Source organism: Psammomys obesus, unplaced genomic scaffold (assembly GCF_907164565.1).
Source record: "Psammomys obesus unplaced genomic scaffold, mPsaObe1.curated_primary_1811, whole genome shotgun sequence".
Classification (NCBI taxonomy): domain Eukaryota; kingdom Metazoa; phylum Chordata; class Mammalia; order Rodentia; family Muridae; genus Psammomys; species Psammomys obesus.
The window spans coordinates 1,811,099-1,831,051 of NW_026592732.1; the positions used below are offsets into that span (position 1 = coordinate 1,811,099).

The 19,953-nt window shown below is 50.5% G+C and overlaps 2 protein-coding genes and 1 non-coding gene across 3 annotated transcripts in view; all 3 read right to left on the reverse strand.

Moving 5' to 3' along the window:
- Nucleotides 1–16,925, reverse strand: part of Rsph6a (radial spoke head 6 homolog A) — a 20,356-nt gene extending 3,431 nt beyond the window's left edge. The window contains exons 1-5 of the mRNA XM_055615636.1: nt 16,312–16,925; nt 13,898–14,126; nt 5,487–6,248; nt 2,115–2,259; nt 693–810 (exon numbers count right to left, since the gene is read on the reverse strand). Coding sequence (XP_055471611.1) covers nt 693–810; nt 2,115–2,259; nt 5,487–6,248; nt 13,898–14,126; nt 16,312–16,925 — 1,868 coding nt within the window. The remainder of the gene's footprint in view (nt 1–692; nt 811–2,114; nt 2,260–5,486; nt 6,249–13,897; nt 14,127–16,311) is intronic.
- On the reverse strand, nt 2,362–2,458 carry LOC129683088 (small nucleolar RNA SNORA76). The gene has a single exon (XR_008721103.1). It is a non-coding gene; the product is annotated as a small nucleolar RNA SNORA76 (small nucleolar RNA).
- A 196-nt stretch (nt 16,926–17,121) lies between the features above and the next one.
- The window catches only part of Sympk (symplekin scaffold protein), a 29,635-nt gene continuing 26,803 nt past the window's right edge, over nt 17,122–19,953 (reverse strand). Inside the window, exons 23-27 of the mRNA XM_055615495.1 lie at nt 19,130–19,317; nt 18,217–18,393; nt 17,986–18,081; nt 17,443–17,775; nt 17,122–17,331 (exon numbers count right to left, since the gene is read on the reverse strand). Coding sequence (XP_055471470.1) covers nt 17,203–17,331; nt 17,443–17,775; nt 17,986–18,081; nt 18,217–18,393; nt 19,130–19,317 — 923 coding nt within the window. The 3' untranslated portion in view covers nt 17,122–17,202. The remainder of the gene's footprint in view (nt 17,332–17,442; nt 17,776–17,985; nt 18,082–18,216; nt 18,394–19,129; nt 19,318–19,953) is intronic.

Consider the following 19,953-nt stretch of genomic DNA (forward strand, 5'->3'; position numbering starts at 1 on the left):
CACACACACACACACACACACACACACACACACACACACACACACACACACATTCTTAGGAACATGCAGTGACACACGCCTTTAATTACAGCCCTTGGGGGCAGAGGCAGGCAGATCTCTGAGCTTGAAACCAGCCTGGTCTACAGAGCGAGTTCCAGGTCAGCCAAAACTACACAGAGAAATAACGTGTGGCTAAAATAAGAAGGTTAGAAAAATCCTCGTCTCAGATTCCGAACAAAAAATAATCGACAAGAATATAGTTGTAAGTATCAAGTCCCCATGAAATTCCCTCAGGACTCAGCCCAGAACTCAACGATGCAGTACCCTCTGGTGGACAGAGCTGGTTTTGCAGCCAAGCTAGTTAGGCATTTAGAAACAATTGAAAAGTAAGAGTAAAAACAGAGGAAGTGGGGGCGGGGCTGCAGCTTGTCAGCTTGTCAATGCATATATTGACTAGAGAGAGAGAGAGACAGACAGACAGACAGAGTCAGAGTCTCTGTGTAGAGTTGGCTGGCCTGGAACTATGTAGGCCAGGCTGGCCTCAAACTCACAGAGATCCGCCTGCCTCTCTGCCACCCAACTCTTGAGATTAAGAACCTTCACCACCATGCCTGGGAGGGCTGTGAGCATGGACTCTGGCAGGTAAGATATCTGTACCATAGACAGGCCCCTGGGTCTAAGCGAAGTCGTACTTGCCAACGGCGTAGGCGTAGGCCCCCGGCCAGAGGTTGGAGCGCACAACGGCCACCGAGTATTGAGGGCTGAGGCTGCAGGAGAGGCGGGTGGTCCAGGGCGACAGGTGCATGATCTCTGTTGTGAGAAGGACAGGAAGGGGCAGCAGGGCCAAGGGTGTCCACAACCTGCCTTGCCACGTGGGCAGAGAGAAGTGATAGAGGGGACCAGGCAAGAGCTACAAATCCCACTAAGAGCCCTGACTCTCTCTCCTGATGTGGCCCCAAGGAAGCCACTTTACCTGTTGTTTCTGTGACCCTCCCAAGGAAATAATGACACTCGTGTCACTTCCCTTGCTGGGTGGCAGTGAGGTCTGGTGGCCACCAGCAGGGAGCTACAAGCATTCTCCTGTGGGCTGCACCGCTTCAGACCAGGGTGCTGTGTGTAGCTCATGCACAGGACCTGGGCCATCCCAGCCTTGCCCCTTCCTCCAACAGCCAAGACCTCATAGAATTCCTGTGATGAATACAAAATCCAGCTCCCGGCTGCTTCTCCTGGGGGAGGTCCCTAACTCTCCCTTTCCCAAGCTCTAGTGGGACTCAAAGACTGTATCCTGGCTAGGAATAGGGGCATACATAATAATCCCAGCACTCGAGAGACCAAAGAAGATTGCTTAGAGTTTAAGGGCAATCTGGGCTACAAAGTGAGGCCTGCCTGAAACAGCAACCCCTATGACAACCCCCCCCCAAAAGAGAGAAAATTAGAGAAGAGACTCTGTCTCAAGACCATGATAATTATCCCAAGTCAGACAAGGCTCAGAGACAAGATTATCACATTCCCTCAGATGTGTGAGGCTTAAAAACAAAAAACAAACCTACAAAAATCTGAGTCTTCAGCTAGACAGATGTCTCAGAGGTTAAGAGCACTGGCTGCTCTTCCAGAGTTCCTGAGTTCAATTCCCAGCAACCACATGATGGCTCACAAGCATCTATAATGAGAACTGATGTCCTCTTCTGGTGTGCAGACTCACATGCTGATAGAGCACTCAATAAATGAATATTAAAAACAAACCAAAACAAAACAGGGTCTTGCCCATCGTAATGGTGCCCACCTTTAATCCCAGCACTCAGGAGGCAGAAGCAAGTGGATCTCTGTGAGTTCGAGGCCAGCCTGGTTTGGGACAGCCAGGGCTACACAGAGAAACCCTGTCTTGAAAAACCAAACCAACAAAACCAAACAGGGTGTCATGCAGCCCAAGCTGGGGTCTTAGGCTCCTTGTGTAGCTGAGGGTGACTCATGTCTGTTCTCATGCTCATGCTGGAATGACCAACTTGTGTTCTCAGTCTGGCCTGATGCCCACTGCACATTAAAAATACCCACTGAGGCTCAGAAAATGAGTGACACCAGTGTTTCCAGGGGCTGCTGCCCCAAGGGGGACTTACCCGCATCTTCTGAGAGAGGAGTCAGAAGTGGGGGGCCGACCTCCTGCTCCACCTCCTCTGCCCCCTCATCCGCCTTCTCCTCCTCCTCCCCGAGCTCCTCCTCCTCCTCGGTCTTCTGCAGTGGGTTCACCCACGTACAGCGGCCCTGGGGGAGCGGCAGGAGAGTCAGTTGACACCCCAGGATAGAGCCTCACCTACTGTGGGAGAAGGTGAAGGGACAGACAGGCCCCTGAAACACTGGGCCTGTCCCTGTAGCTATCAGCTAAAAGGACTCCCAGGGCTGAGCAGGTGGCCCCAAGTATGTGCCAGCAACTGCTATAGCGCAGCAGCTTCTAAAGCTGGACGCACTGTGAGAAAATTGGCCTCAGTATTTCTGCTCAGGGATTGCTGTTACTCAATAGTTGGAGGGCCACCTGCGCCTCCCTCCCTGGACTGCCGTTGAGCTCTGTCGAGTCAACAAGCACTCCTGCTGGTGTCTCTGTCCCTCTTCTCTCTTTCTCGATCTGTGTGTGTGTGTCTGTGAGAGAGAGAGAGAGATTAAAAGAGAGAGAGAGAAAGAGATTGATATCAGGGAAGCATTCTACTGAACTATAGTCTCAGCTTTGTTTATCTTGTTTTTGTCTTTGTTTTTTGTTTTTGTTTTTGTTTGAGACAGGGTTTCTCAGTGTAGCCCCTGGCTGTTCTAGAACTTGCTGTGTAGACCAGGCTGGCCTCAAACTCACAGAATTCTACCTGCCTCTGACTCCCTAGTGCTGGGATTAAAACATCAGGCCCTGTTGTTTTAAACACAGGGTCTTATTTGGTGGTCTTGACCTCCCTCTGATAAATGATAGCTTTTTGACTAATAAATACAGGCAGGCACCCAGCATGCAGCTACCTCCCATTTCTTCAGCTGTGAACTGGGATCAGTCCTTGTTCTGATCACAAAAAGAGTTATGTTAAGCAAGTGTGGTAGCTTATGCCTGTTGTATTGGTTTGTTGTTGTTGCTGCTGCTGCTGCTGCTGCATCAGCTTTATACAAGCTAAAGTCTTCTAGGAATAGGGAATCTCATTGAGAAAAAGCCTCCATCATTGGCTTGCAGACAGGTCTGTGGGGAATTCTCCTGATTTTGATTGATGTGAGAAGGCTCGGCCCACTGTGATGGTGCCATCCCTGGGCCCAGGGTTGTATAAAAAGCAGGCTGATTCAAGCTATGAGGAGCCAGCCAGTAAGGACTCCTCCGTGACTCTGCTTCAGACCTCCATCCAGGCTCCCGCCCAGACTTCCCTCAGTGGATATGCAGCCGAATAAACCTTTTCCTTCCCAAGTTGCCTTTGGTCCTACTGCCTATCATAGCAATGAAAAGCAAATTAAGACACTTGCAGGCCAGCACTTGCTAGTCCGAGGCAGGGGGATCACCATGAGTCTAAGGCTAACATGCAGTACAGAGACTCTGTCTCAAGAAACAAAAAGGAAGGCAGGTGTAGTGGCGCATGCCTGCAATCCTAGCACTCAGGAGGCAGGGGCAGGCAGATCTATTTTGCGTTGGAGGACAGCCCAGTCTACAGAGTGAGCTCCAGGACAGCCAGAGCTAAATATTGAGACCCTGCCTTGGAAAGAAGAAAAAAGAAAACAAAAGAAACAAAATGTTAAGAGGGATTTATTTGAATGTAATCAAGCATTGCAGAGTCAATAACAGCTGATTGAACAAATCACTTCACTAGTGAATTAATTAAACCTTGCTTGCTGGTCCAGTGAGACAGATGGTTTAGTGAGTAAAAGTGTCTATGGAAAAGCCTGAGTTCAAGTCCCAGGACCTACATGGTGGAAGGATCTAGCTCCCAGAAGTTGTCTTCTGGCTTCCACTAACACAATAAATAAATAATAAGTTAAAATGTAATTTAAAAGTTTCTTGCTCCCAGCAGTCGTCATGGGATGACGAAGGATCCAACAGGCGCTCGACATGAGCATCACAGTTTCCTGTTCCCAACTCAAAAATCCAAAACACATGCTGAGCAGCGGAAGAAAAAAGGCCATTAGTCCCAGTATCTGTTACTGTAGCAGGTCTCCTCAGAAACCATCCAGCAGCAACCCTGGCCCAAACCTACGAGCGTTATTCCAATTTTAGGCAGAAATACCCACGTGTTCAAATGCTCAGTGCTGCCCTCACCTGTCCTGGGGCCTAGTGAGGGGTCTGAGTGCCTGCCACCTCCTTACAATCAGAAAGACCTGAAGGTCCCCAAAATCCATCTGACCCCAAAGCTTCTGTTGGGAGATTACCAACCAATCCCTATTCAAGGAAATAAGGAGGGCATGAGAAGTGGAGGAGCAAGTGATGGGTGGATGGATGGATGGACAGACGATGGATAGATGAATGGGTGGATGGGTAGGTGGGTGGGTGGATGGGTATATGGATTAGTAGACGGTGGCAGGAAATTTGATTCCATTGTGAACTCTGAGATTGTGAACTTTGTCTTTTGTCTGTTGTGGCTCGGCCCTAGCACACACCTTTAATCCAAGAGCTTTCCATACACAGGATTTAATGAAGTTAACCCTAGGTCAAGAGGCAGAGCAAGAAATCAGTTGACAGGGATTAAGTAGAAAGGGAGGCATTGAGTCGAGGGGCATTTAAGTCAGTGTTGAGAAGAAGGAGGAGCTCTTTGGCTTTTAGCTTTTTCCTCCTGGGCTAACAAGTGAGCTAACAGGCCTTTTCCATCTGGGATGTGAGCTGAGTAGAGGCCAGCTGGGTGCTTTCTCTGCGTCTCTGAGCTGGCAGGTTTTCACTGGCTCCTGAGTCTTTAATGGTAAAATCAAACTCCTGGAATTTTCTTTCTTTAAAACAACAGTAGATAGCTGGGTAGACGAATGGGGTGATGTATGAATGGATGGATGGACAAACAGCTAGGTTGACAGACCAGTGGATGAATGAACAAACCAATGGATAGACTGGCAGGTTCATGGATAATGGTTGGAAGGGAGGGTATGGGTTGAGAGTCTGGGTGATGGTTAAGTAGATGAATGGATGGGTTGGTGGGTGGATGGATGGGTAGATCACTGGATAGACGGATTCAAGGGAGAAGGATGTGTAGATGGGTGGATAGACCAGTGGGTAGGTGGATGGATCCATGGCTGGATGGTTGGCTAGGTGGATGGACAGACAGATGGACGGATGGACAGACAGATGGATGGGTGGATGGATATGTGGTTGGATGTCTGGGAAGATGAGTGTGCAGATAGATGAGTGGGTGAGCAGAATACTGGATGGATGGATGGATATATGGATGGATGGATAGTTACACGGATGGATGGACAAACAATGACTAGTATCACACTAGTAGATTCTGGGCTGGCCTGGGGCAGGTACTGGGCAGGGCGGGAAGCTCCATCCTTACCTGCTGCAGGATGTGCTGCTTGTGATGTACCCAGTTGGCCATGGAGTCCACGAGTTCCAGCACAGGGATGCCTTCAAAGTCGGGGTTCTCCTCGAATGAGTCGCGCCCAGCGCCGCCCTCCTCCTCTTCATCGCCCTCCTCCTCGCCGAACTGGTAGAAGCCCAGCGGACTGACGTGTGTGGCAGCCGAGATGCGCGCAATCTGCGCCCGCAGGTAGTTGGCCTCGTTACCCGGGAAGGGGGGGTAGCTGATGACCGGCGTGTCCAGGAAGCCGGTGAAGAACTTCTTGATCTTGCGCGCGCCCACGATCTGCGCGGGCGTGACGTGTGGCAGGCGCGTCCACGGGCGGCCCGGCTCATTGCACACGAAGTACAGGTATTTGTTGGTGCCCGTGCGGCTCTCCTCCTTGGGGACAACGGGCGGCGGCTTCCACTGAGGCTTGGGCACGGAGTCCACCACCTTCTCCTCATCCTCCTCGCCCTCCTCCTCACCGTGCGTCTCCAGGACCTCGCCTCCCTCCAGCTCCTCCACCTCCTCCTCTTCGCCTTCCTCCTCGCCCTCGCGGAACTCCACCTCGGCCACCAGGTAGCTGCGGCTCAGCCCCAGGATCTTGCCCCAGAAGCGGCACGTGTGGATGGGCTGCTGCTCCACCAGCTGCCTCAGGGCCAGGAAGATTCGGAAGCTTTCATCCGAGCTCAGCCCCACGCCCGCCTGCTCGAAGTAGAAGGCTGTCTCCATGATGTTGGGCACCGGGCTGTCATTCTGCACAGGGATGGGAGAAGTGGGTGGAAGAAAGGCTGAAGGCTTCCTAGCCTGATTCTCCTGCCACGGCTAAGCCACCACTTTGGAGAATGTCCTCGGGGAGGGGGTCCTTGGTGCAAAAAAGATGAAAAGAAAACCCTTTGCTCTTCATCCTGACAGAAATAAAGGATGTGAAGCCTGGAGCCACAGAAGCTCTTTGGGTACCAACGGGCAATACAGGGGTGGCCATACTCTGCACCCTAACAGTAATCGGGTGAAAGGCTTAATTAGCTCACAGAGACACTGCTGGATTGCCTTACTACCCTGGCCTTCTTGTTCTACTGGGGGGGAAAAAAGCCACATTGGTGCCACATATCTTCAAAACCAACACTTGGAAGGCAGAGGCCGATGGATCTCTCTCTGTGAGTTCGAAGCCAGCCTGATCTACATAGCAAATTCCAGCCAGCCAGGGATATATATCATCCTTTTCCACTGTGTCCATGAAGGCAGGTCAGGTGGAGAATGGAGGGTGGGGGGACCAGAAAAGTGACAAGGACCCTGGGGTGGGGGTGTGTCTCTGGCACGTGGCCTCCGCAGGTCACCCATCAAAGCGCTTGCCTTGCTCTAGGGATTGCCTGTCGCTGGCTCAGTCCAGTCTGCTGTGGCCTGAGCTAAAGCCACTGAGAAACAGGCTGATCTGGACCTCCAGCTGGTTCTAGTCATCTTTGGAGTCTCTACCTCAGCTTCACATGGTATCTTCTGTGTGTGTGTGTTCCACTTTGCAAACCTCTAGTTGCTTATTCCTACAATTAGAATTGACATTTGGGATGTGATAGACGCTTCATACTAAATATTACACTTTCAGTATCTAATATAGTTCATTCACTTTACCAGAAAAACCAAAAAAATATCCATGACAGAATTAGAACTGGAAAAATAATTATGTCCCCTTTCATGACTCGTGTCCCCTGCTTGCATTCCATCCCCCTCAGCCCTATAGCCGGCCCCCCTTGTTCTCTTTCCCTCCTGTTGTACTGTGCCCACACATTTGTTTTACTACATCATGCCATATTCCTGGGAGGACAAACACGTGGCGTGTTTTCCTTCTGAGGTCTCAGCCTCACAATAGTGTATGCTCCAGGTCCACCCACTTCCTGAAAACTGAGTATTATTCCATCACACGCGCGTACACGCACGCACGCACACCAAAATTTCATCCAAACTAGGTTGATTCCAAGCCTCTGCTATAGTGAATGAAGAAGTGATAAACAGGGGACAGTATAAACATCTCTGATGGGGTAGAGAGAGTCCTAGGGATAAGCCCAGAAGGGAAACTGCTCAAACATATGATGGTTCGGTTTTAAGTTTTGCAAAATCTCCAAACTGATTTCCACAGCGGTTGTATTAATCTTGACCTCCAACAACAGTTAACTGAGGTTCCTGTCCAAATCCCTGCCAACATTTGTCAGATTTAATAAGAGCCATTCTGATGGAGGTGAGGCTAATTAATTTTTGGTTGTTTGAGAAAGGGTTTCTCTGTGTAGCTCTGGTTGTCCTGGAACTCACTCTGTAGACTAGACTGGCCTCAGACTCAGACATCTGGCTGCTTCTGCCTCCCCAGTGCTGGGATTAAAGGTGTGCACCACCACCACCTGTCTTTTGCTTCAAGTTTTAAATTAAGGTCTTCAATCTGTTTTGAGTTGTTTTTTGTATAAGGTGAATATGAATCTAATTTCATTCTTTGTTTGGTTGTTTGTTTGGTTGGTTGGTTTTTTGAGACAGGGTTTCTCTGTGTAGCCTTGGCTATTCTGGACTCGCTTTGTAGACCAGGCTGGCCTTGAACTCACAAAGATCTGCCTGCCTCTACCTACCTGAGTGCTGAGATTACAGGTGTCTGCTGTCATAACTGGCTTTTTTTTTTTTTTTAAGCTTACTGCACTCAGTATTCCCATCCAAGAACTACTCAGGCCTAAGCCTGCTTAGCTGATATCAGGCACATTCAAGGTGGTATGGCTGTAGACTAATTTCATCCTTATGCAGTCAGAAATCCCACTTTGCCAGCACCGTTCCTTCACTAGGCTTTTTGTTTGTTTGTTTGTTTGTTTGTTTGTTTTTTCCTCCAAACTATGTTTCTGCCTCCTTTGTCAAAACCTAAGCAACCATCACTTTGCTGTTCAGCGTCCAGGTCTCCAACTCCATTCCAGTGGTTTACCTGTCTGCTCATGCCCGCATAGGCTGTTTCTCATCATAGTGCTATGCTATGATTTCATTTTATGCGATATCTTGTGGCCATCTCCTTTCCCCTCCTCCAGCTCTTCCCAGATCCTCTAACCTTCCTACCCACCCGCCTTCATGTTGTCTGTCTCACTGAAGTATACTCTGAGAATGGGGACTGTGATAGCTCAGGCAGGGGCTATCCTTGGAACTGCTCTGGTTCTGTGTGGTTTTATGCTTCCACATGAATTTGATGGTTTTCTCTGGGTAGTGCTGGCTGTCCTGGAACTCACTCTGTAGACCAGGCTGGCCCCAGACTCTTGGACCTGCCTGCCTCTTCCTCCCATATGCTGGGATTAAAGGTGCTTGCCACCATGGCCCAGCTGTTTCTCTCTCTCTCTTTTCTTCTTCTGTCATTTTTTAACCATTGATTTTGTATCCCGAAACTTTACTGTGTTTATTGGGCCCAAGAATTTTCCAGTCAACACAATAGGTACTTTTAAATAAATAATCATGCCAGCTGGGTGGTGGTGGCACACACCTTTAACCCCAGGATTTGGGAGGAGGAGGTAGGCTGATCTCTGAGTTCAAGAACATTGGTCTCCAGAGTGAGTTCCAGAACACAGGGAAAGTGAAGTTCCTTCACTTTCTATTTTGTGGAACAGGTTAGGAAGAATTGGTGTGAGGTCTTCCTTAGTGGTCTGGCAGAATTCTGCGTTGAACCTGCCTAGTCCTGGGTTTTGCTTCAAGAGAGGCCTTTTTACCAACAGCTTTTTATAGATCTGCTTAAGATTACGCATGGTGGCACATGCCCTAATCACAGCACTCAGGAGACAGAGGCAGGTGGGTCTGCAGAGTGAGTTCCAGGACAGCCAGAACTATGCAGAGAAACCCTATGTTGAAAAACAAAACAAACACAAACTCAAATTCTTCTGCTTCTGGCTTATCCAGCCTTTTCATGTGTAAGTCTTCACAGTAATTTCTAACACTGTTTTGTATTTTGCTAGAGTTAGTCGTAATGACATTCTTTTTGTCTCTAATTTTATAAATTTGTGTCTTTACCTTTCTTTTGTCAGATTGGCTAAGGGCCTGTGTATCTCACCTCCTTAAAGAACTGATTCTTTATTTGGCTGACTTTGGGTACTGTCCTTTGCTTTCAATTTCATTCAGTTCTTCCCTTCTTATTTTGCGCTGTCTGCTGTAATGAAAGTTTTGTTTTCTTCAAAAACTCAGTTATGTTACGAAAGCATGTTTTTGTCTTAATCCCTAGTGTGGGCTATGGGACTGCCTTAAGTTTGTCCACAGCTGATAACAGCCTCTTGCAGCTCTGAGAGGGGCGGGGCGTGGTCTTTGCCAGCTGGTAACAGTCTCATGAGGGCTCAGGGGAGTGATTTTTACCAGCTGGAGTTAGTGGAATTCTGAGGATTCTGGGAGAGTATAAATACGAGAGCCCGCAGAGCAAGAAGGGTTGGTGGCTTAGAGGAGACAGTTGGAGAGAATGCTTCTGATAACCCTTCTAGAAGAGGACTGCTTGCTGCATTTGCTGGTTACCTGGACTGCTGGATATCCTGATGACTGAGTTTGGTATTGACCCCAAAGAAGCCGAGGACCCTACCCCCAGATGGAAGAAGTAAAGAGGTTTATGTCATTTTTCCTTCTAACCTTCTTTCTCTCTTACCTAAGATTGGGAGGTTGGAAGGGAGGTAGAGGCTTTATTAGAACCCCAAATAAAGTAGAGTTAAAAATAGCAGTCTGTGGTTTGGGATTGGCTGCCCTTGCTTTTGAGATGGGGTGCATCATTTGGTTGCTTATCCAATGTCTCAGCTTCTTTAACACTTATCACCATCAGCTTTCCCCTTAAGAGGGTCTTGGCTGCACCCTAGGGCTTTTGATAGGATGTGGTTTTGTTTTCATTTGTCTCTGGAAATTTCTTCATTTCCTCTCTGACTTCTTGGATGACACACGGTTCATTCAAACGTGTGTTTAGATTTCAAATGTTTTTGTAGTTTCTATTGTTGACATTTAGGGTTTTTTTGTTTGTTTGTTTGGTTGGTTGGTTTGTTTGTTTTGTTTTCTGACAGGATTTCTCCTGGACTCACTCTTAGACCAGGATGGCCTCAAACACAGAGATCCACCTGCCTTTGCCTCCTGAGTGCTGGGATTAAAGGCTGCACCACCACCATGTCTTGATTTTTAGTTTTATTGCATTGTGATCTTCAAGGAATTCTTTCCCTCTATCTTTCTTTTCTTTTTTTAAGATTTATTTCTTTATTATGTATACAATGTTCTGCTGCATATACACCTGAGCTCCAGCAGAGGGCACCAGATCTCATTACAGATGGTTGTGAACCACCATGTGGTTGACTGGGAGTTGAACTCAGGTCCTCTGGAAGAACAGCCAGTGCTCTTAATCTCTGAGCCATCTCTCCAGTCCTCCCTCTATCTTTTGAGACTTGACTTATGTCCTCTGATATGTCTGATTTTGGAGAAGATCCCATGTACTGCCAAAAAAAAAAAAAAAAAATCTGTTGGGTGAAATATTCTGCATATAGCTATTAAATTTGAACTCATCCATAGCATATTCTAGCTCGGAAATGCCTGTACTTTTTAGTTTGGAGGACATAGCTAAATGTGAGAGTGGAGCATTTGCTGGTAGGGCTGGAGAGACTGTGGCAGTTAAGAGCGCTTGCTGCTTTTGCACACACTGGAGTTTAATTCCCAGCATTCATGTTGGACTGCTCACAGCCACCTGTGACTCCATGGCCATGGGTCAGCTAGCCACATCTGGCCTCCAAGGTACCTGCATACATGAGAGCATACTCCACACATGTGCATAAATAAAAATACATTTTTGAAAAATTGCAAACCACCATTTTGTTTGTTTGTTTTGTTCTGCTTTCTGAGACATGGTTTTATTGTGTAGCCCTGGCTGTCCTGGTACTCCCTCTGCAGACCCAGCTGAAAAGCACAGTTTCTTTGCCATGATTTCCACACGGTGTTCATGTGGCCTTAAACGCTAGATCCTGCCTTGGCCCCCCGAGTGCTGGGATCACAGGCATGCACCCCTATGAGCAGCCTCACTCAGTCTTTAGGCATGACGACAGCTTGTTTGCCTGTTGTCACTGGCAGTCTCTAAGTGCCTGCTAATGCAAGCATGAGGACCCAGTTCCATCCCTAGAACCCTGTAAACAGTCTGGTGTGGTGCTGTAGGCTTGTAATTCCAGTACCGAGGAGGCAGAGGCAGAGGATTCCTGGATTCATTGGTCAGGTAGCCTAGTTAAGGTGGCCAGGAGGGAAGGTTAGGGAGCAAGTATGGGGAACTCTTTGGGTCTATGTCTGGTACAGGCAGTAACACTGGTGGCTATCACTTTTCTTTTTTGTTTTAAGATTTATGTTCTGTATTTCATGAATGCTCTACGCACACCTGCATGCCAGGAGATGGCTGTGAGCCATCACGCAGTTGCTGGGAATTGAAGTCAGGACCTCTTGTGCCTACATTACCCTCAAACTCAGCCATGTAGCCAAGGGTGGACTTGAACTTCCAAACCTTCTGGCTCCATGCCCTAAGTGCTTGGATTGCAAGTATGTGCTTCCACAGCCAGTTACTGTGATGCGGTGGGGGTGGAGGGGTGTTGATGCCAGCGCTTCCTGCATCCCAGCTAAGCACTCTCCCACTGAGCTAGGTCCCCAGATGCTTTTTCAGTTTTGGGAATCAAACCCACAGCCTTTTGAATATTGGCTGTATATTGGCTGTAATATTTGAATATTGGCTGAGCTCTATAACTCAGCATTTTTACTGATTGCCATTTTCTATAATGTATTTCTCTTTCTACCACTGAGCCACATCCACATCCTCAACCCCTCACTAGGGGATTCTAGGTTTTACCACCGAGCTAAACCCTCAGATTGGATTTTGGGAGGCATACGGGAGGGGGTGTTAGGACGAGATCTCCTAGCTGGGTGGTGGTGGTGCAAGGCCAGCCTGGTCTACAGAGTGAGTTCCAGGATAGCCAGGGCTACACAGAGAAACTCTGTCTTGAAAGCAAACAAAACAAAATGTTTTTTTTGTGTATGTCTAGTCTGTGCACCGTGTGTGCCTGATACTCTCAGAGGTCAAAAGAAGGAATCCCCTGGAACTTTCCCATCCAATTTTTTTTTTTTCTTAAAAATGGGATCTCGTGCATCCCAAGCTATTTGACCAGATGGTTTTGAGCTGTCATGTGTGAGTGTGAGTGTGAGACTCTGCTGAGCTGTCTCTTTAGCACCAGGTTAGACCCTTCAAAATATCATAGTTAGCCGGGTCACACCTTTAATCCCACTCGGATTAAGCACTCGGGAGGCAGAGGCAGGTGGATCTCTGTGAGTCTGAGGCCAGCCTGGTCTACATAGTGAGTCTAGGACAACCAAGGCTACACAGAGAAACCCTGTCTCAAAAAAACAAAAAAAAAAAAGAAAGAAAGAAGAAAAGAATATATTACTGAATTATGTGGATCGGAGGGCAGCTTGTGAAGTTTGCTTTCTCTCTCTACCATGTGGGTGGGTCCTGGGCTCTCAGGTTGTCACGTTTGATGGCAAACATCCTTATTCACGGCGTCATCTCACCAACCCATTTCATCCAATCACAAATAAATTGTTATATTATTATTATTATTGTGCTAACACTTCGCCCTGAGCCTGGGAGGCCAGACACCTGTCTGTGTAGCCCGTGTTAGCCCGACTCACAACACTCCTGCCTCAGCCCTCTTGGGCTTTTCCACCAAAACCAACCAAACAACAACAAAACAATGCAAAAACAGGCCATTTGACCTGGAACTCACCAGGTAGCCGAGGATGAGCTTGAATTTCACTCCTTACACCACCAAACCCAGGTTACACAGCGCTGGGGATGGAATCCAGGGCTTTGCGCATGCTGGGCAAGCTGTCAACCACCTTGAGCCATGTTCACAGCATCCCACCAAAACTGTAGGCATCACCCAATTCAGGAACCAATGACGTAACTACTCTGAGCATGGTAGAATACAGGTGGGAGTGCTCTTAGCATGTCTTAACTTATAAATGGGGAAACTGAGGCAGGAGCTGAAGAAGGAATGGATTCTGAGTTGAGAGACGCTGGAAGGCAGTAGGAAATGTTTGTGGAGAGGGAGGGACGATGAATCGTTCTGGTGAGATGAGAGACGGGGCTTCTTCACCTGACAGCCAGGGACAGCTTCTGGAAGGCCAAAGTACTTGTTCCATGCTCCTAAACCTCGTGTGGTGCCCCAGATACTCCCCTGTTGGCACTCAAGGCCCTCTGTTGCCCTCCACAGGCACGGTAGATACCATGTGCATTGCCAGTCACTTTTGTTTCCACCTTAGCACAGGTTGTGACGTGGGCCAGTGTGTCCTTCTTGGTCCGTGCCCCCCCCCCCACTGCCCCCTAGTCTCCCCTCCCGCCTGCCCACACCCCGCTCACTCACCACTTCCTCTTCCATTTCCTGCTCGCCTTCTCCACCTCTGCTGAACAGAGCCTTTTGCTTTTCAGCCATCTCGTAGGTGGGTTGCATCTCAGGGTCATCCCGCAGCGTGTCCAGTTTGGGGTGGAACCATTCCCACTGAGTGGTGCGGTTCATGGACTCCAGAATGGACAAGGGATCTTCGGGCCGCTGGTTCAGGATCTTGGTCAGCAGGTTCACCAGGTGCTCATACCTGCCTTCCAGAGCAGGGGTCAGGGGATGGGATGGACACTCGCTCAGTGCACTGAGCCTACTGTTCTGTGCCTGTCCCTCTGTCTATTGCTAGGAACACAGAAGGGAACAGAAAATGTTCCTGCCTCAGTGGGAGTGACATTCAGATGATAGACACAAATGGCTAACTATAGCCAGGATGGTGAAACGAAGCCCTCCCTTCCAGCCTTCTCTGTAACAGGATCTTACTATGTAGCCCAGGTTGGCCTTAAACAAGAAATCTGCTAAATGGCCATAGCCAATGCAATACGGCATGAAAAGAAAAGAGGGAAAATATATTAAAAGAGAATAAGCAAAATTGTTGAGGCTCACAGGTCCCCCCTGGGGTTGAAGGAAGATCTGAGGATGGGAGTGTGCCTGGCATACTGGAAAAAGATGGAGGTTTAGGTAGCGGGAACAGAGAGAGAGAGGGTTGAGAGTAGAGAAGAAAGCAGAGTCGTAACAGTCCCATGGCAGCTTCCACAGTTAGTTAGTCCAGGCACCACGCGAAGCGTTTCAGAGCAATTTTTGAATTCTTGCAACAATTATCACACACACACACACACCAACCCTCCAGATGAGGGAACTAATGCTTAGGAAACCTGTAGTCATGGCTCAGCACCCTTTGAAGCCAGGCTGATCTCATCCCAAAGCAATTGCATGAGCCTTTCTGCTGCATGCAAACCGCTCTATGAAGTCTCAATTGCGTGGGAAGTGGAGAGGACCCACGCTGTCACTGGGAAGGTAAAGAGACTGGGCTGGTCAGGTAGCTCAGTGGTTAAGGTGCTTGTCTAGCTTGCAGGATGCCTTGAATTCAAGCTCCAATACCGTAAAGTAAGTAATAGAACTGTCTTGGAGGGAGCTGGAGAGATGGTTCAGCGATTAAAAGCACAGGCTGTTCTCCAGAGGACTGGGTTCTGTTCCTAGCACCACCATTCAGTTTCAGAGGATTCTGTGCCCTCTTCTGACCTCAGAAGGCACTGCAAGCATGCGGCATACTTAACAAACATGTAGGGAAAATACTCATACACTCTAAATAATTTGTAAAAGTATCTTTAAAAGGCTAGAAAGACAGCTCTGTGGTTAAGAGTACATACTGCTCTTGCAGAGAACCAGAGTTCAGTTGCTACCACCTATACCAGGAAGCATACAACTGCCTCTAACTCCAGTTCCAGGAAAGAAATGCCCTCTTCTGACCTCCACAGGCAGTATGCACGCGTGCGCACGCACGCGCGCACACACACACACACACACACTTAAACAGATAAAAATGGAAAAAGAAGTGAGACAGCCCCAGGGCATTTTAGGAAGGAACTCTGAAGTTCTCATGACCGGAAATGTGAGCCAGATGAGGTGGCACAGGCCTGTAACCCCAGCACTCTGTGAGTCTGAGGCCAGCCTGGTCTACAAAGTGAGTCCAAGACAGCCAAGACTATACAGAGAAACACTGTCTCATAAAAAAAAATTTTTTTAAAAAAGAAAAGACTGGAAATGTGTTGGTGAAACACATACAGGTTAATTTTGGCTGGATCTGGGGCCCGAGGGAGGCAAGTGAGGAATGGGTAGAGACTGTATGGACAGTGCAGGGTCATGCCTCCTGGCTGTCCTCTTTCAGACACTAGGCAAGCATGGAAGGGACAGAACCAGCATGTGCTCGGGCCAGCCTTGTGTTTCCTTTTCTTCTTCCCCCTGTGGTCCCACACATAACAGCGCCCTTCCAAGGCCCTCGCGTTTTGTGCAAGGTGTTATCCCCAGGTCCCCCCCTCCGAGTTGCCACCTAAGTCCTTCTCATTGACCATGCCACATTGGACAGCATTCTCTAACGCGCCCAACAGGAGGGGGCGGGGACAGTGACTGCAGCTCAGCGACTCTGACAAGCATCCTCCTTAGACAGGGAGGCTAGCAGACAGGAACAGGGACCTAGGAGCCAGATGCCTTGTCCTAGAATAGTGGTTCCACCCACTTCTTGGCTGTGTGATTTTAGAGCAAGCCAGTCTCTCTGGCTCAGCATCCTCCTGTAGTAACAGGTGGAGTGGCTGTGATTAGATGTTATTTCTCCCTCAGCTCTGCTAGGTTAGATGCCCACAGAGACCCCACACCCGAGGCAGCCTTGGCTAGAGCCCTTCCCAGCCTTCTGCCCGCTTTCTCCACCCTCCACCTCCTCTCACAGGCTGAGGTTGCAGCTCACGCTGGTCTGCAGCAGGTAGGCCTTGGCATTCTGCACTGCCAGCTCTCGGGGCTCGGGGTCAGGCATCTCTCCCATGAAGGGCATGAAGCCCAGATCAGAGGGCCCTAGGTTGAGGGCAGGGTCGTCCCTCAGGTAGGGTCCGTGATGCGTGGCCTGGTTGAACAGCTGTTCCTCTCCTGGGTACATGTTGAATTGGCCCAAGAGGCCGGCGCCCGAGTCCTGGTAGGAAGCCTCCAGTTGTTCTAAGAGGGCCTGGCCCTGAGGGAACTGCATCAGTCTGCTCTCATCCAGGTAAGCCTGTGGTGAGAACTCCCCGGGAAAGCCAGACGGGAAGGTCATGGACTGTTGGTACTCCAAGCTTTCGTCGCCCTGATTATCTGAAGACAGGCTGGACCTCTGTGGCAAGTGGAGCAGGCCAGTCCCCAGGTCCTGACTGCCCTGACTGGCCCTCTGCGGAGGTCGGCGCACCCCATCCTCCGGGATATTCAACATAGGCTGTGATGAGTCTCGACTCCGTGCTCTTTCTGAGCTTTGGGAAGCCCTCCGGCTTTGGGAGGAAGGGTCTGAGTTGGGGTTGGGCAGTGGATCCCCCATGACTCGAGAAAGTGTGCGGACCTGTAGAAGGAAGCTAGCTAGTGCTGGCTGGGCCTGTACCCCGCCTGCCCTGCCGTTACATTATCAGCGCGGGGCGCCTGCAGCACAGGGAGCAGTGCGCGCAGGCGCAGTCTAGCGCGGGGCTCTGATTTCAGGGTTTCTAGCCTGCGGCAGAGAGGACACTGCAGCCACAACCTGAGTGCCACCTCCTTTATTTGTGTTAAGGCAAAGCTCCAGGTGACCCCGTCCCGCCCCTCCCCCCAAACTCCCGCAGCTGTCAGCTGTTCCCCTTGCTCTCGGGTTCCCTGGCCTCCGGGCTGGAGGTCTTCAAGACTTCGTCCACAGCATGGCTGAGGCTTTGGGGGCTCCGCTCATCCTTGGAGCTCAGCCCGACTGCTGCTGCCTCCTGGTGGCGGGAGAAGGCAAGGGGCAGCAGGTCAACAGCTGGTCACCCCCTCAGCCCACTGCCCAGAGCTCTGCTCCTGCCTCCCTCTGCATCTCTGGCTGTTGCCCCTACCTTAGGCAGGGGGCCCTCGAGACTAGAGTCCAGGAGTGTGGTTTCGGCCAGCCCTGAATCGTCGTCCATGCTGATGAAGATGGCCGGGGTCTCACTCTCGGGACCCTCCTCCCGGTATTCCATAGCTTCCTCAACCGGTGTGGGACCAGTTCGCGCTGTCCCTGAAGGTGTTGAGGACACGGAGGGCGCAGGCGCCACGCCTGTGGGCTTCAGCTTCTGTTCCTCCTCCAGCTGCCGCTTCAAGGCCTTCTCCTGAGCCAATCGCAGGCCGATGAGGTCCTGAGGGGGCCGTGGGGCAGGGGCCGGGGCTAGAGCCAAGGGCTCCAGGTCATCCTGGGAAAGGAGGGCCACTCAGCTAAGAAAGGGCACGTTCCCTCCTCCTCCTCCTCCCCATCTCCGGATGGAGGAGACTGAAAGCAGGGAGGGCACAGTGCATAGTCTCTCCATCCGGGTACAGAGGGGAGGGTGGGTGGCCATTCCCCTTCACCAGGTTTGCAATCTTGGGTGACTTGTGGGTTAACAACTGGGCCACATTGCCCTCACCTCCTCCAGGGGCCCTGAAGGTGCTTCCTTGACTTCCGGCTCCTGCTTGCCGCTGGCTTCCAGGATGGTCATGATGGAGTTGGGGATGTGTGCTTGCTAGGGAAAGGGAAATGCAGAGGCCAAGGCTATAGCGAGCTCTGGCCAGAGGAACCTCTCAGCGCACCCTATACCCCACAACTAAACCCTTCAGAGCTCTCCTGCTCACTTGGGTCCACTCTGCCACTCAGGTACCTGGTGGGGGGTGAAGGAGCGCACATGGGCCAGCAGTGGCTCCCGGAGCTCAGGGCACTTGTCAAAGACCGCACCAAGCTGCTGCGGAGGTAGCTGCAGGATGACCTGGAAGCTCTGGGGCTTAGTTCGCTGGCAGCACTTGATGAAGCCCTCCCATACCTTAGGGTACTTCCACACCTGTGGGATTGGGGGGGGGGGGTCATTAGGCACAGGCCCAAGCAGCCACATCTTTCCCACAGCCACAACCTAGGGCCCCACATGCTGCCAGTTGACAGCGTACTCCAGGCTCATACACCTGCCTGCCAGAAACTTGCCTTTCTCATAGGAAACTGTCCTAGGACATGAGCCAGGGAAGAGGGGACCCTGCCTCCACTCCCTAGGTTAGCACAGCACCAAGTGCCAGGACAGCACCGCCTCAAGCTGTTGTGGTAGGCACCTCTAGCTGGTGCCAGTAGCTACATAACAGGCTTGGGGTGCTGCACAGGGGCAGCCTTTGGTCTGACCCCAGCTTCGGATGGAGGATGGACTCGATCATTTCCAGAGTATTACTAGTTGGTGTTACATGCTTGTAATTCCAGCACTTCCGAGGATTCAGGCAAGAGGATCACCGCAAATCTGAATTCTTGGTTATTCTGAGCTACAAAGACCCTCACCCTATCCCCCTAAAAGAAAACAAAAAACCCAGCCCTAATTCTAGTCTTTTCTGGATGCTTTCAGCTGAGCTATGTGCCCTGTGGTGCCCAGAGGTGGGGTAAAGGCAGGCACCCACACCTCTCCTACCTCTAAGAGTCTCCCTGAAGCCAGTTGGACAGAGCTGGCAGAGAACACTGCAAGAAGTAGGACAGGTGTTCCAGAGATAGGATTCTGAGGTTTGCCCCACTGTGGCTGCCTGCTGGAGCTAAGGACAGGTTACCTGCTTCATGATGAGTCGGGCCAGGATGTTCATGACGAAGCCCCCCAGGCGGGGGTACATGGTCAGGGACTGGATGACGGTCCTCATGAGCAGCATGGGCAGAGGACTTTGCTCCATCAGCTGCTGCATCACCACAGCTAGCACTTCCGAAGTGTACACATTCCGCTCCGCAAAACACAGGTTGGTGGCTACGAGGAGGCGGAGAGTGGGCCTGTCCTCTCTGCCTCGATGTCCCCCATAAAGTGGAAACCCCACTCCCCAAGCTTCTCCACCCTGATCACAAAAGGCTCTTTATGAGGATGCTTAATGGTCCTGCTCCTAGAAGACTGAGATAAATGCATCCAACCCCTGGATAACACACGGTGGACCAACTGCAAGACCACAGCTTCTTCCCTGAGGACAGCCCCAGCGAGCGGGCTGGAGAGCATCCTCTAAACTTTGGGGCCTGACCTAGCGTAAGGAGAGTGGGTGTCACCCACTATGGGGAGGGGGGAGCTGCTGACAACCCTAGCAGCCACAGGAGAAACAGATGGGTCTCTGACAGAGGCTGACCGAAGTATGAGGGTCTGTGATGGTGCATGGCAGATAAAAGGGACATGTAGCAGAGTAACAGGAAGGGAGGGGTAAGAGATAGTGGTGGGAACCAGGACGAGGACCCAGCTGAAGGCAGTGCCCACAGGATGTGGAAAGATGTCACACTGAGGAAAGCCTGGAGCAGGCCTTGCTTGGGGGCTAGCTCCTGAGAGTAGGTTGGTAGTATCAGGGTTAAGGGAGCTGAGGGGCGATCCCAGGAGATGCCTCTGAAGTCCTTCCCCAAACACCAC